Source organism: Heliangelus exortis, chromosome Z, assembly GCF_036169615.1.
Source record: "Heliangelus exortis chromosome Z, bHelExo1.hap1, whole genome shotgun sequence".
Classification (NCBI taxonomy): Eukaryota; Metazoa; Chordata; class Aves; order Apodiformes; family Trochilidae; genus Heliangelus; species Heliangelus exortis.
This window is the reverse complement of record NC_092454.1, coordinates 40982382-40998317: the sequence shown is the minus strand read 5'-3', so window position 1 is coordinate 40998317 and position 15936 is coordinate 40982382. Positions and strand designations below refer to the sequence as shown.

The window sequence follows — 15936 nt, the reverse complement described above, 5'->3', positions numbered from 1 at the left end:
AAGGTATTTTTCATCTTAATAATGCCTCTTAAAAGGCTGCATTGGAGGTTTCCCTGTGCCTTCTAGTACTCTCTGTAATTCTCTCTCCCATCCCATGGGTCTGGAATGTTTTGCCCTCTATTAAGCAACCTTTATTAATAAAGAAATTTGAAGGGTGAACAGAAATTTTGTAAAAGCTAGCCAGTCACAGATTCTTAGGGCTTTTAATCTCATGAGCCAGAAGTCTCTTTCAAAGGTCTACATTAGTTTATATTACCTGCACAAACATCACAATGAAAAATATAATAGGCTTAAAATTCCTAAAAGTTAAAATACTTTAAAAACATCTATAGTGAGCTAAATGAAAGCAAATCTAAAACAGTCACGTTAGTACAATTGGAACTGTGACATAAAAATGAACCCCATATATATATATATTCGTTCATACAAATAATTCTGAAGACTTCTCATTCCACACAATCCATACTTGAGCAGATCATTATTTATCTGTATGTAAGGTAAGCCGTAATCAACGAAACTTTAAAAAAAAAATCACTATGCATATAGTAGATTAAGTTATCTGAAATAGGACTATGCTTGCTGCAGAGCATCTCTTATGACAGTCTTGCTGATACACTGCTGTGAGGAACCACTCACCAACATACAAAACATAAGGAACACTCATTAATTTTGCCAAGAACAACAGATGCTTACCTTTTTTCTGTGTTCTGCCTCCTGGGAGTTGGAGATATGGCCATGCAACACAGAAACACAGAATCACAGAACCACAGAATGGTTTAGTTTGGTTTGGTTTGGATTTTTAGAAAGGATCTTTAAGTAAATTAATCTAATCATCTCCCCTTGCAATGAGCAGGGACGTTTTTAACTCAATCAAGTTGCTCAGAATCTTTTCCCACCAAACCCTGAATGTTTGCAGTGATGGCTCTTCTACTGCCTCTCTGGTAACTTTTTCTCTGTGTTTCACCACCCTCACTGTAAAAAATGTCTTCCTTATATCTAGTCTAAATCTATCTTCTTTTAGTTTGAAAACATTATCCCTCATCCTATGATAGAAGGCCTTTCTAAAAAGTCTGTCCTTACCTTTCTTACACATCCCCTTTAAGTACTGAAAGGCTGCAATACAGTCTGCTCAGAGTCTTCCCCTCTCCAGGTTGAACTTTCCCAGCCTGTCTTCATAGGAAAGGTGCTTCAACCCTCTGATCTGTGACCCTCCTCTAGACCTGTTCCAACTGATTGATGTCTGTCTTGTGCTCTGTGGAACTCAGTAGCTGATTGTCTGTTGCAGATAGGCAAGTGACAGAATGTGAGCAATTAAGCCTGACTCTTCTCCTGGTTAAATTTTCAATTAAAAAGCCTAAGCTGGCTGCACACCTTAGGAATGATTCTTATTCTACCGCATAGATACACGTACACAAAAAAACCCCCAAACCATGTTATTGCATGCATTTGTCTTGTCTGCACAAGAAACAATCCGAAGCTATCCAAAATCCACTCTCAGGACTTCTGTGCTACGAAGGCACTAATGCCTAGACAGTGCAGCAAGTGTATAAGCAGAGCAGTTGTGTAAGATATTCAGGCATTTATGAAATTGAGCTAGGTTGTTCTGTACCACTAGCTGATCTAGCTAAAAACTGGTGCTAGATCTACTGGCCAGAGGCTGTGTCTTGTTTGCAGGCATTTTCCTTTTTGTTTTAATTTTCCTTTGTTGTTATGGTGAAATGACTGCTGTTGCAAGACACATAAACACTGCTTGTCAAAAAAATGAAGGTGGTTGAAAATTAATTTTATTTGTGTATCTTAAAAATCTATTTATTATCCATATTATCCACCATCCAGTGAATGAGGGATCTAACTCCTTTATTTAACTACTGGCAAAGCTAAAATTAAAGGAGACTTAAAGCTTGAAAAGAACCAATTCATGCTATCTCTTCATAGCCTGCGGAGCTATTCACAGAAACTTCCTCGCTCAACACTTGGTGATAAACCACAATGACAAGATTAATGATTGAATTGTACTGCATTTTTCAAATATGGAATTAAAATAGATAAGGCAAGACGTATGTGCTGAACAACAGGATTAAGAACAGACCTCATTCAATATGGAAGAGAACTACCTAAGTATCTTGAGGAAAAGACTAGACAGTGCTCAGCAATAATCTTATCAAAAGTGTGCTGTCAGGAAAGGCTCTCATCAGCTAAGACAAAGAAAAAATGCTTTTTATCATGGTACTATGGATGAAACACAGACCTTGTTTTCTGCTGAGCATGGTGACAAATGCCCTGCATTTCTTTAATAAACACATGTTGAGGAAGTATACCTTTGTGTAATTTTATAAAGATGAACTCCTGGACTTACTCAGAAACCTTACCTGTCAATCATCTATCAAGAAAGGAAACTGAAGTTATAAATCCATGAGACTGAAGGATGAATCTATCAATAGCAAACCTGGGTAATCTACATTATGCTTGAAACAAACACAAATATTCAGCTATTGAACTTGTAAACTACTCTGTGTGGAAGAACAATAACACTTGACAGATAGGAACAGTGCTATTAATTCTGCTTTATTGTATTGACCTGTGTGAAGGGAAATGAAATGGCTTCTGTGATTCAAACAAGAGGATGGGAATTATTGACATTTTTCTGTCCTACCTTTTTGCCTTGTTATGTCTCCATCTCCCTTGCTTGGAACTTACTGCCTATGTTGTGTATATTTTCTTATCTTCAGAAGCTGTAATGATGCTTTCTAATCAATGGAGGAGTTAAATTTTTTTGCAAGATAAGCCAATTTTTTTTTGTTGTTATTTGATTCCTTTATGTCTCACACTTACATGACCATTATTTTTCACCCTTTTAAAAAAAAAATTAAGCATTGGTTTAATATAAATTCTATTATTCAATGCCTGCAGATTCATACATTTTTAATTCACTCATCTTTGCTATGCGACCTGTAGTAGAGAAGCTCACATCAGATTTAAAATGAGCGCTCTGATACATAAACTGTAGCTTCTGGCTTAATCTCTGACTGAGCTACACAGTTCCTGAGCAATTGCAAGCCACAGACTAAACCTTGCCTGGAGTCTTGAATACCCATTCATAATGCTGGTTTATATTCTCCTGTCTTAAACAAGCATTATGAGTATAATGTAAACAAAGAATCCACGTAAAATAATTGACAAAGCACCATAACTTTCTTAACATACAAAACCTTCCCAGTGAAATGTGAGCAAAGATTTTAAGTACTTTTTGGTATTTCTGCATTATTTACTGTGAAAAAACTTCTATTTATAATGCCTGATGATTTGGGGTTTTATGTTTGTTTGATTATATTGATCTTTGGTTTTTCAGTGTGCTTTTTTCATTACCTATGCACTGGTCAAAATTACTTGCTTCCACTGCACATCCTACAGGGACGTAGAATATACATCCATACCACCTTCTCCTGTAATAAGTTATTTAAATTCTCTGGCTCACGTACTTTTCCTAATGTTTTAATGTAATGTTACCATTTTATTTAATTTTGGTAGTCACCTTAACAAAGAATTTTACTAAGTATTACATCCCTTTGTGTTGTTGAAATATTAGCTGAGTTTTAAGAAAAAAAAATCTCAAAAGGACTTTGCATCAAAAAAACACATAGATCTAATTCTTCAGCATCTACTCCAATAAATTTTTCTGCTTATCTCAAAAAATGGCTTTCATAAGAATACCTGTACCACTTTGAATAGTTGCAACATAGTTTCCAAAAGAGATACTTAGCTTGCTCAGAATATAGATGTGGTATTTACAAAGCAAACTAGGGAGACAATGGTGATGTTCTTCCTTTTGGCTAAAGTCCTCCAGTATGCGTTAGGGAATTCTGCTGCAGATTCAGTCCTTACTGGCTTTAGACCTCAGTTTTATGCAGCAGAGTTGTGCCTTTTAATGATTTTACTTACAAAAGGAGTTACAATGGCATGGGAGATACTCTGTCTCATGCTACTGCTGGAAGGTTCCTAGATTGCCACTTCTTTTCCTGCTGCTATCTGTAAAGGTCTGAAGTTGTCTGGAGGTCTGCTAAGCATCTTCACCTCCTGACACTGGAAAGCAGACCGACCCTCAAATCCCAACAAATGATCTAGTTGTGTGTCTCCTTTACTCTTTGCCTTTAAAATGGACTTTTGTTCCTTGGATGAAAAGAGGATGGAGAAACTGAGGATTAAGAATGGCTATACAATAGCAGTGAAGCATCACTATAAAGGAACGGAATGGGGATTTTGAGACAACTCTGGCAAATTCAGTTTGTCCATGTCCAAATGAAGAGAAATGTATGACTAAAATTGCAGAACCCCGAACTTGTCATGGTTGGAAAAGAAATATAAATTGCCGCATCGAATGGTCAACCCTCCTCTCCGTCTCCCAGTAAAATAAAATTGCATATTAAAAATTATATATATATTTATCAATATCATCATGCCCAATAGAGCATATCCTGAAGTACCTCATCTACATGGTTCTTAAGTACTTCCAGGGATGGTGATTTCACCACTTCCCTGGGCAGTCCATTCCAATGCAGTCCACTTCCTGACACCTGGTCCAAACCTCCCTACATGCAAATTCAGGTGATTTCCTCTAGTTCTATCATTAATCACTTAAGAGATCAGCATGCAACTCAGCACAACCTCCTTTATGGCAATTATGAAGAGCAATATGGTCTCCCCTCCACCTCCTCCAAACTAAATATTCCCAATTGCCTCAGCCTCTCCTCATAGAACCTGTTCTCCAGACCCTTCACCAACTTTGTTGCCCTCCTCTGAACTTGCCCCAGCACCTCAATGTCCTTCTTGTAGTGAGGGGCCCAGAACTGAACACAGCACTCGAGATGTGGTCTCACCAATGCTGAGTACAGGGGCATCATCATTTCCCCTCTCCTGCTGGCCACACTATTGCTGATAGAAGCCAGGATGATGTTGGCCCTCTCGGCCACCTGGGCACACTGCTGGATCATATTCAGCTGGGTATGAACCAGCAGCTCCAGGTCCTTTTCTGACTAGCAGCTTTGCAGCCACTCTTCTCCAAGCCTGTACTGTTGCACAGGGCTGTTGTGACCAAAGTGCAGAACCCAGCACCCAGCCTTGCTGAACCTTTTATTATTTGCCTTGGATCACTGATCCAGCCTCTCCAGGTCCCTCTGAAGAACCTTCCTACCCTTGAACAGATCAACACTCACACCCAGCTTGGTGTCATCTGCATGGTGCAAAGTGCCTGGAAATGAGGCTTAGACTGTGTGTTAAAGAAAATATTGATCACAGCCAAAATTCAAACGTTCTTGAAAATGACATTTTAAAAATTATCATAAAATCCTGTGTATACTTTTAGCACTGTGTGTTCTGCTAGAGAAAGCTAAAGTACTGTTATCAGAAATGCTCTGTGCTGATAATTCTGACAGTGCTTACTTGTTAGAGGTTCTGAAAATCAGGCACCTGGAATCAGTAGTTTAATATATTAACTACCTCATAGTTGCTTAGTTGCTCCTTTGAGATCAAGTGTGAGATTTTGTTGTGGTTTTTGGTGGATTGTTTACCTTTTTTTTGCCTGTTTTCCTTTTTGTCTTCTTAAAAAAACTGAAGAGTTCATGACTGGGCAACAAAATAGGCAAGATTCTTGTTCTTCTAAATTATTTGGAATTATGTTATCATGTAGGTTAATAAAATAATTTCTTTTATCATCTTTACTACAGGATCAGTATTTACAAGGTCATACTACAGCTCTGCGGTAAAAAAAATGCCATTCTTTCTGTGACAGATGGGTTATTCCTAATGAATTATTCCCCATTGTACATGCTTGACAGGTTTAAGTTAGCAAATATTTTTGCCTTTTAAAAACATCAGCTAATGCAAATAAATGCTGCTAGAAGTAGCACACAGTTCTAGATTTGCAGAATCAGCTATGTGTTATGTAATGATAGCAACTTAGAACTTAAAGTCATCAGAGATAAGAGTGCACAAGAGACAGGGTCAGGGTTGCTCCTACAAAAGCACTGACTGCATTAGAGTAGTTCTTGGATATGCAAAAATGACATTTTCTTAATTTATTTTTTTATTGTTAGAATTTTATTTTGCCATACAGGAAAAAAAGAAGTCCTTAGGCTATTAGATTTATCCATGTTAAAATGGGATGTGGAGCTGCAATATAAATAGATACATGTAGATACACCTAGATCTCATAAATACCTATAAATATTTTAAAATTAGATATAATGTATTCTAGGCAAACATAATTTGTTATTGTTCACTACAGTTTATTGAAAACAGGAGGCATCTCACTGAAGCTGATTTTGAAGCATTACTCACGTAGATAGCTCCTGGAGAAGACATCACAAACAACATGATTTACTGAAGAGCGGACCCTAAATTAAATTCTCTTTTGCCATCAATTGCCAGCATTTGATTTACTCAAAGTCATTTTGACACCAACACACATAAATTGTCTTTTAATAAAGATATTACTTTCTTTTCCCAGGAATACACGTTCTAGAAAGAAAGACAAAGAAATGTGAGCACAAGAAAAAGTGTTTGATTCAGCTGTGAGACTACAAATATTCACAGCCAGTAATATAAGGTGAGTCAGGGCATTCCAACTACTATTTGGGCTGATTTATTGCCATGCTGCATGCTAGTAAGGCTTGTAATTTCAATCTGCATGCAGTGGGAGCTTCAGGCTCAGCTTCAGGCTTCAGCTTCAGCCTTGAAAATGAAGCCTCGTATCTCCCACTTATTAAACACAGAATCTGAATTTGGTGGACTGTTCTATGCCCACATTGTCTCTTATTTATTCTTTTATTCATATAATTTTAATGTAAAATTTGTAGTAGACAGGAGTGTATTTTTTAAAAACAGACAGCAGATGCCAGATCCTGAAATGTAACCATTTGATTCCAGTTATTTAGTGACACAGGAATATCTTCATATATATAAACTAAAATTACAGTTTTCATAGATCTACTCTCTACCTCTCACTGTGTTTGCAGAGTATGGAGACATTTCCCAACTACAATTAGAGTTTCCTGTTAAAAGCACACCGGGCTAACATGAGAAACTCCCATTTCTTGGCTGGAAGCTCCCTGTGGTCCCATTTTTCATCCTTTAAAACAATATAAATACTAAAGTTGATGGTAGCATTTCTATGTAGACTTGGCACTAGGTCAGAAAGTGGTGCCACCAATTGTGCCCAGGGTCAGGCTGTTATACTCTCTCATTCTACAGTGAGCAGAATGATATATTCTCTGTTTGCCTCTCTTCACAATGAACAACTCTGGTAAAACTTGAATAATGAATAACCTTGGTAAAACCACTGACATGCCCCCTGTTTAAGAACCTTCCCTAATTGCAAGACGTTTCCAAGAGCTGCGTTGAGTCAATACAACTCAGTGACCTGGAGGCATTGTTCTGCCTCTGAATGCACAGGTACAGGGTTTATCTACACGGAATCACCTGAATTCCCCCATACCTCATAGAGCTGAGATGATATATGGGCCTAAAGAGTGAGGGAGGCAGTGCAGCTCGACTACATGCTCCAAGCCTGTGTGGTGCACCACAGTGAGTCCACACAGAGTTTAGAAAAAAGCTTTGGTACTTCTGGAAATGCTGCCATCCCACCTAACTAGCTCGTGTTGAGTGCTGCTGTGGTGGAGTTACAAAGCCAATGCAGCAAATCAGCTGCCAAGCGAGTGTGCATCTCAGCTGTGCAGATTTGCAGAACACCTATGTGGTGGCTGGTCCAGCCTCCAGAGAAGGATCATTACATTGCTTGTGCTGTTCAGTATGTGGCTGTCAGAGCCTAGTAATTATTAATTACTGTTTTACTAGCATTTACAACACTGAACTGTTAAAATATAGGGCTTTTATCTTCCAGGCTTTTACCTTCAAGCCAACAGCAGGTTATAATGGGCAGGCTTTAGATTTGCATTTCTACACATCACTGACATTGTGATGGGAGACAGCGCAAGACTCCACAGGCCAGGCTCTGACTGCTGTCTGTGGTCCGAGGCAAACCAGGCCCGAAGAAGCTGGCAACAAACCCTTCTTCAGGTCTCCGGACCTGAAGATTGACCTGAGATTGACTCACTGACTTCTTCAGCTAAAGCATTCCCCTCTTTTTCCTCATTACTACTCCAGCAAATTCTTCCCTTCAGGCTCATTTCCGCGGATGATGTCCCGTGGGATCAGGTGCACCCCTCCTTGCTGAGGCTCCTGCTGGGGAGCTGCGGGGGGAGAGCCGAGGAACCCCACCACTCTTGTGTCCCGGGCCGGCTCGGGGGGAGCGGGGTCGGCACCCAGTGCTTCAGAGGGACTCCCGGGTGGGAGAACCGAACCGCTGAGTGGGCGCGGGAGCTGGGGGGGGGAGGGAGAAGAAGAGGAGTAACTCAGAGGGCGGGCGCGGAGCTGGGATACCCCGGTCCGGCGTCCGCCCCGCTCCTCTTCCCCGCCCCCAGGTGCCCGCAGTCTCTGTCGGGAGCTCCGGGGCCTTGCGGCGGGAGCTTGCGGGGGCGGACGGACGGCACCTGGGGGCGGGGGCGAGGAGCGGCCCCCGCGGCCGGTGGGAGGCGGTGCGTCCCGCCCTGACGTCACGGCGCCCCCGCACCGCCGCCGCCTGACAGCCGCTGCCGCGGGTGCGGGCAACGCGAGTGGCGCGGGCGGGCAGGCGGCTTGCCCCGGGACCACCGCAACCTCCCCTCGGCTCCGCTCGTTCGGCTGCAGCGCCGCGGCCTCGCCATGTCGGTGGCCGGACTCAAGAAGCAGTTCCACAAAGCGACCCAGGTAACGCCCCGCCCCGCTCCGCTCTGCTCCCCACCGCAGGGGTGCGTGGTGCCCGCCCGGCTGCCCTCCGGGGGAGCTCGGCCGCGTGGGGCAGGCGGCTGCGCGGTGCTGCGCGTCGTGCGCCCCTCGTGCGTGGGCATGCACGCGTGGGTGGGAGTAGTGTGCGCGGGTGTATGGTGTGCGTGAGTGTGCCGGAGGGGGGGGAGGCTTTCGTCGGATGCACGGGTGGGTTTGCGCGGATGCTCTGCTGGTGGGGGGGTGCGCGGGGGGGTGCGTGAGGAAGCGCGAGTGAGCCTGGTTCGCGGGTTTGCGTGAAAGTGGAGGAGTGTGCATGATGCGTGGATGTGCGCGGCTGTGGGTGGCTCTGCACGGGTGTCCGCGGGCTCGCGTGGGTATCCGTGCACTCCTGCGTCCGGCCGAGGGGCTCCCGACCGAGCACCGCCGCTGCTTCCCTGCCACCCCCGCCCTCCTCCAGCTCCGGCCGCGCTGCGGCAGGCGGGCAGCGGCTCTCGGGCTGCTTGAGCGGGTCCTGGGCCGCCCTCGCCGGGCAGCGCGGGCAGCGGGAGGACTTCGAGGCAGTGGGGGTGACCGCTGGGGCAGATACACGCCGTGGGCCTCCGACCTTCCCTACCGAGGGCTGTGCACCGTGTTTCCATCAGAGTTTCCACAGCCTGACTTAGTAAATCAGCAATAAACACGACCTTTTTCAGTGTGTGTGTGTGTGTGTTTTGTTTTCTGGCTCCAGAGTACAACCGAAATCTGAATAATGATGTTTGGTCCTGTTGCTTTAGGCATGATGTGATACTGCAGGAAGGTCAGGGTGGATGTTCCACCAGCCTTAGAGTTGTTTCATAACGCAAAATCTGTGTGTCCCTAAGGGTACAGCTTTTGAATCAGGTTCTGAGTCAGCATACTTTGGGCATAAATCTAAAATGGTTTCATAGAAGTCAGGGGAAATTTTTTGGGTTAGAGATTTGAGATCAAGATTAGTGTAATGTGGTGGGTTTTTTGTTTTAGTTTTGTTGTTGTGGGGTTTTTGTTGTTGTTGTTTTGTTTTTTTTTCCCCAAGTAATAAAAACCCCACTGTTATTTTCTACTAATCATCATTGCAGACATCTTCAGGTAACAGCCTTTGGTCACTATAAGCAGTCTGTAGGTGTGAGCATGCAAGGCACAGGAGCTATTATGCTTTTCAACACCTGCATTTTTGCCTTTTCCGTCCATCTCATGTTGAAATGTTGGGAAGTGTTCCTGAAAGGATGATCCGAGAATCTGTCCAACTTCTGATTCTCAATGCCTTGCAACTACACTGGTACCCTTTATGAGTCTGAATGCCATGGGTTATGTCAGGTCCTGCACTGGCCTATGCAGACATCGGGTGACATTGTCTCTCACCTTTCATACCACATTGTGCTGCATCATTGGTAAAATAAGCTTCACCAGAAACCTGCTGTACTCATGGCAGCTGTGATAGGAAGCAGTTAAGGGTGCCTGAGCCCATCCTGCAGTGCCCATCTGTTCCTGCGACTTTGTTTTTTCTTCCCCTCCTACCTACAATGCTATCAGAAGCCCAGGAACTGTAGTTGCTGCACTGAGCTCTGGTACTGAAAATAAAAGTTACAATGTCTGTATCACCCACTTTTAAGAAGTGGGCAAGTTAAAACTCACTCTTCACCAACAGAAGCCTCAGTTCTCCATTATTGTAAGCTAATGAGTATGCCTCTGCAGCAGCAGAGGTAAACATCTTTTTTTGGAGGGAGCACTGTGTGAAAGGTCTGTCCATGCTGTGCTGTCCTCCAGATGACAGTTTCATGCTGATTTTTAGCAATATTGTAATATAATAGAAGGAAGGCAGAGTTTTAGTTGTCTGGAACCAAAACACTAAGTTTCTGATGCCAACTTTAGCAGCCTGAAATCAGATGACCCAGGGATTTTTGGACCCATCCTTGACTATCACAGATTGGTTTTGTGCAGGCCACGAAGACATATTCATGCACAAGAATGACTCACAAGTAGGTTGCACGACTGATCTCTTTATTGGCTTGTTTTCAATAGAAGTGAGAAATCCAGGACTCAGTCGTGGTGTTCTTACTCAAGGGAGTAATCCTTTTGAATAAGAATTAATCCTGAGGTGAAATATGGATTGACATTGCTGGTATGAATAAACCTTCCCAGATAGGACCAGAATAGAAGTTTAAAAATATTCTAATTATTACTGTGGTGCATAATCACGTAAGAACTTGTGTATGGTGTGCTGTCATAATATTGTTGTAAGTCACACCAGGAACAATTTCAAAATATTTTTCAGGTTACTCTGTTCTTCAACCTAGTTCAGCACTAAGTTTTGAAGTCTCTGGTTTAGTTTCCTTCTATTTTTAATGCTATTATTCTTCTTGTAATGTTAGTACATATAATCCTAACATTAGTACACAATCTATGCACATAGTGTTTATAATCATATGCACATAATATTATTAATAGAAAATACAGTTTAATTTAGAAATATAAAAAAATGTGGCAAAATTTAAATGTCACAAAAAAGTTTTTCTTTCATTTAGAAGTCTACTCCCCATACCCCAGCTTAAAATTATTCCATGTTTGGATTGCTTTATAACACATGAGCATTTTGTTTTCATTCATCATTATTTTACTTCTAAAACATCAAACTAACCTGCATGGAGTACTTTAATTCTGAGTTTGCTAGGAGCCATGCTGAAGAATTTAATGGCTGCCAAAGTCCATGGACTAACTGCAACATTTTTTGAATCATTTTAGAGCAGGAGCAAACCTTGCTCCTTTTAGAGTGAATGTAGGGTTCACCCTTTTGCCTTCCAGAATTTTAAGTTTCACCTCTCTTCAGCATCAAAAAATTTGAAGAAATACTGTTGAGTTTGCATAAGGAGGGTAAGTCTGTAAGTCATGAAATTCATGGGGAGTTGAGTTACAAGGTGTGAGACTGACAAGGAGGGAGCAAGTTATAGTATTAATTTGCTGCTATTACTCACAGAGCACTTAAGAAAAAATGACCCCATTTGAATGTTAACTGTGCTGGTGCAAATCTGTCAGACAACTTGGAGCTAAGAAGAATGCTCTGAGTGTTTTTCCAGAAATGGCTATCCAAGTGCTGTGCCACCAAATGGTACCTTTTTTAAGTCATGCAAATTCTTCTACCATTACTGCTACGTCAGTGTGACCAAGAGACTGTTGCTTCCTAGAGGTCTGTGTAATTTTAAAGCAACCGGAGTGACTGTGGGTGAGACAGATTTGACAGTCTGGGGCATTTGAACAGAGTTGTTTTAAAATAGCATGGGCTTTGTTTCCACATGACTGTGTTCATTGCATAATATGGCTCTTGTGAGGCACAAAGCTGAGCTTTCAGAAAATAATAATTTATTGGGGAAAGAAACAAACAAAAATGCCAAGAATGTCCACATTGGAGGCTCCCCTGGGAACCACTGAATAAATGTGACTGACATTTAAATAGCAGCTCCAATGTGATGATTTGAACCAAAAGGTCTGTAATATTTTCTACCACTGTGTTCTGCATTTGTGATACAACATGATTTGTCTTAACACCAAGGCAGAATTTACACTTTATACAGTTTTACAGAGAAACAGATTTATCACTAAAAGAACGGTTGAAGGAAAAAAGTTCCACTCCAGTCATAGTTTTTCAGTAGCTTGTAGCATACCCTGACTTCTAGGTGGAAACTACCACACTTCTCTCTTTAACAAGGCAGCCTGTGAAGTGCACAGAAAAACTAACCCAAGTGTTTAATAAGCAAATGAGACTCCTGCCTTGCTGTGCTATTACCCACATAGCACAAAATCCTGTGGGCTTTGTAGAGGTTCTGCATTGATTAAAATTGGTATATATTAATTCATTTGCAAAAAAGAGCAGATTAGAATTTAGACAGAGTTTTAAAAGGTTGGTAATCTGTTTTGAAAATATCCTGTAAGAGTGTCTGCTTTTTAGGATGGGTCCAACGAAACTTCTGAAGTACGTGTTTGAAGTTCCATTGAAATAATTAGGAATGTAAAAATGGTGGAAATTAATCTCAAATTAATGTTAAAGTGGCTTTCATATTGTGGCTCATCTAGCTGAATATTTTTAAAATTCCTTGGACAGAAGTGTGAAAAATATTTTTCAGTAGAATAGGTGGAGCACTCCTCCTTTGTGCAACCTGTTTTCTACACTTGCTAGACTCTCAAACTTCAACTACCAATTGTTACCAGTCCTCTCATGCTGATGGAGAGTGTGGATAGTGATGCACTGATACATGTATTTTCCTAAATCCCCATCAAGCCCCTGTCCAGACTGTCCCTGAGTGTTCAGAACTTGTGTATGCTTGCCAAACAGGCTTTTCCTGTGCAAGCCCCTCACCTCTCTTTTCCATCTCCTGGTGACTGAAGCTGGACTCCTCCAGGTCTGCGTATCTCCTTCCGTGTTTCCTCTCATCCCTGCCCACCAAAAAATGTTCAGTTCTCTTGTCTGTTGAGGTATGTATGGTCTGTAAGATCTGTTAAGGATGGTTGTGGAAGCTGGACAATGCTGTATTTTTTCCTAGTGTGGCAGCTGCACTGTGTGCAGCTTAAGTCCAACATAAATTTGACTTAAAGAGCTCTCCTGTGGTGTAGAAAATTGTGAGTAGGTGGAGGAAAGAGGGAAGAGAGCTGTTTGGTGTCAGGATAGTGCCCCAAAATGACTGTTAGAAACCTCTCTTCAAGAGCCATGTACCACCCGCAGTCTGCTGTTTTCTGTCAGTGGGAGCAGTGCATTTTGAGATGAAGAAAAAGGGAGAAAATTTTTGATAGGGGAATAAAGACTATTTTTAGAAAAGTAATTACGTAGCTGCAGAGGGGATTATTTAACAGCAGGTAGGAAGTTCCTTCTGTTTGGGCAGTCTAGCTTGATTGTCAGATACAGTATTCACATTTGGCATCATTCCCATGCGTTCTTTTGTTGGTATTACATAATTGAAAGGTTGAAAAATTGACCTTAATCTAAATCGCCCTCTAGTTGGATACTGTCTAACCCTTCTAAGTTGTTGATGGCTTGAACAGTCTGCTCCACTTTCCACCCTGTTTCTAAATCCAGTAGAAAAAACTGCTGTTTTGTTTACAAAAACTATAATGGCTTGTTTTGGGGGGAAAATTTCTCTAGCATCTTTGCAGTATCTTTCCACTTGGTATATACAGTTTCCATTTTTTTTTTTAAGTTTATGAATGTATTTAGGTATGTACATATGCAGCTTACAAATTGACACCCATCTACAATTATTCTCCCAGTGATCTTTGGAGGAAAAGATTATCTGTGGATGCTATGCTCAAAACACATCTTGCATCAGATTTTTTTATTTATATCATGCCTTTCATCTTCACTGGAAGTATCACACAGCGAGAAAGAACTAGGTGCTTTTGGTCACTCATGCAAAACACTGTCTTTAAGATTTAAATGTGTCCTCATGAGTAATGTATTGATCGATGGCCTGCTTCATGAAAGTGCTGAAACAGGATAAACAGGTAACTGAAGAAGATTTTGGAGAGGTTACTGTGCAAAAGGTCGTGTGGTTTTAGGTATCTGTGAAGTGGAAAGGTAACAGTGGTGCTGGGATGATCTTGAGTGTTTGTTGTAGGGCTGATGTAGTTTGAACACTGACTGTTGTGACCAAGTATTCTGGTGGTGAAGTCCTTAATTTTTAAAAGCTCAAAAGGAAGGAAGGAGTTGACAATCTGCTTTGCAGGCCACAAGAAACTGTTGCCACACTGCGAGTACACCTGAAGAGAAATTGTGACTGGACATCATTTGGTGGGACATGCCCTGGTAGAGAAGGCCCATGGTCCTCTTCTCAGTGAAAGTCTGTGAAAGTCCCTCAGGGGCAGCCAAAACATCCTTCCAACAGCTTTCCTTCTGGAACTAGAGAGTCATCCTATGTGCTGCTTACCTTAAACTTCTATAACTCTGGTATTTATTTTCTTCTCACCTAGTGGTCCCTGATGGACAATAGTAGTGATGTTATACAGCCAAAAGAAAACTTAGCTGCAGCATGGTATTATTCTAGTGATCTTTGTCACAGCAGAATTACCTGGCCTTCAGTGTTAGGTAATCAGTGGGTAATCAATTTAATACCGATGATGCTATTGCGATCATGACAGAGGCCCTATCTGTGTAACTAAATAGTGTTCTAAAAGATAATCCTATTATCTAGACTGAAATTGAGCTGGAGTATTTATTGCAGCATCACATAGGTGACAACCAAAGGGCAGCTGTTTTGCTCTCACCTTCTTTCCCCCTCACCATTCCTCCACCTAAGAAAGGGTGTTACTTGATCCCAGCAAAAGTGTTGCTGAGGCAGCAGCAGTGTAACCTAGCTATAGGCAGTCTATAAAACAATTGTGATATAATGCCAGAGAGCCTCCTGAGAGGACAAGAAATTCAAACACTGGTTCTGCTAGTGAACATGTCACCAGGGGAGGGCTGGTGAAGTGACTCCACGTCTATTCACATCTGTGAGTCCTTCAGATTATTACCCATATTTTTATTATTATTACTTGTCCCAGATAGGATAAAGGATTCTGGGGCAGGGGTTGGCAGGATTCAATGGATCGGGCTTTAAACTCAATTTGAAGGGTGAAGGGGTTAATAATATCATGCTTGCCTGTAACAAAATTTGGAGTGGTACACCAGGGGCAGAGAGATGGAGTGCTAGTAAAGGCTCTCAGTTTGTTGCCCAGGGAGGCAACAAGGGTTGGAAGGAAAAACTGCTCATTGTAAGTGAAGATCAGGTTCATGACCATCTGAAGAACCTGAAACTGAACAGCTCCACGGGACCTGATGGGATACACCCAGGGGTACTGAGGGAACTGGCAGATGTGGTTGCTAAACCCCTGTCTATTATATGGCAGTCCATCAAGGTACTCACTGATAGGAACAGGGGAAACATAAGCCCCATTTTCAAAAAGGGAAAGAAGGAAGATCCAGGGAACTATAGGCCAGACAGTCTCACCTCTCTGCCTGGTAAGATCATGGAGCAGATCCTCCTGGAGGCACTCCTGGGGCAGAAGAATAATGAAGAGGTGATGGTACAATCAACACAGCTTCACCAAGGGCAAATCATGCTTGACAAACCCTCTGGC

General features: G+C 42.0%; 1 protein-coding gene across 1 annotated transcript in view; it reads left to right on the top strand.

Annotated features, from left to right (window-relative positions):
- The first annotated feature begins 8608 nt into the window (after window positions 1–8608).
- SH3GL2 (SH3 domain containing GRB2 like 2, endophilin A1) overlaps window positions 8609–15936 on the top strand; it is a 92451-nt gene continuing 85123 nt past the window's right edge. The window contains exon 1 of the mRNA XM_071730940.1: window positions 8609–8799. Coding sequence (XP_071587041.1) covers window positions 8755–8799 — 45 coding nt within the window. The 5' untranslated portion in view covers window positions 8609–8754. The remainder of the gene's footprint in view (window positions 8800–15936) is intronic.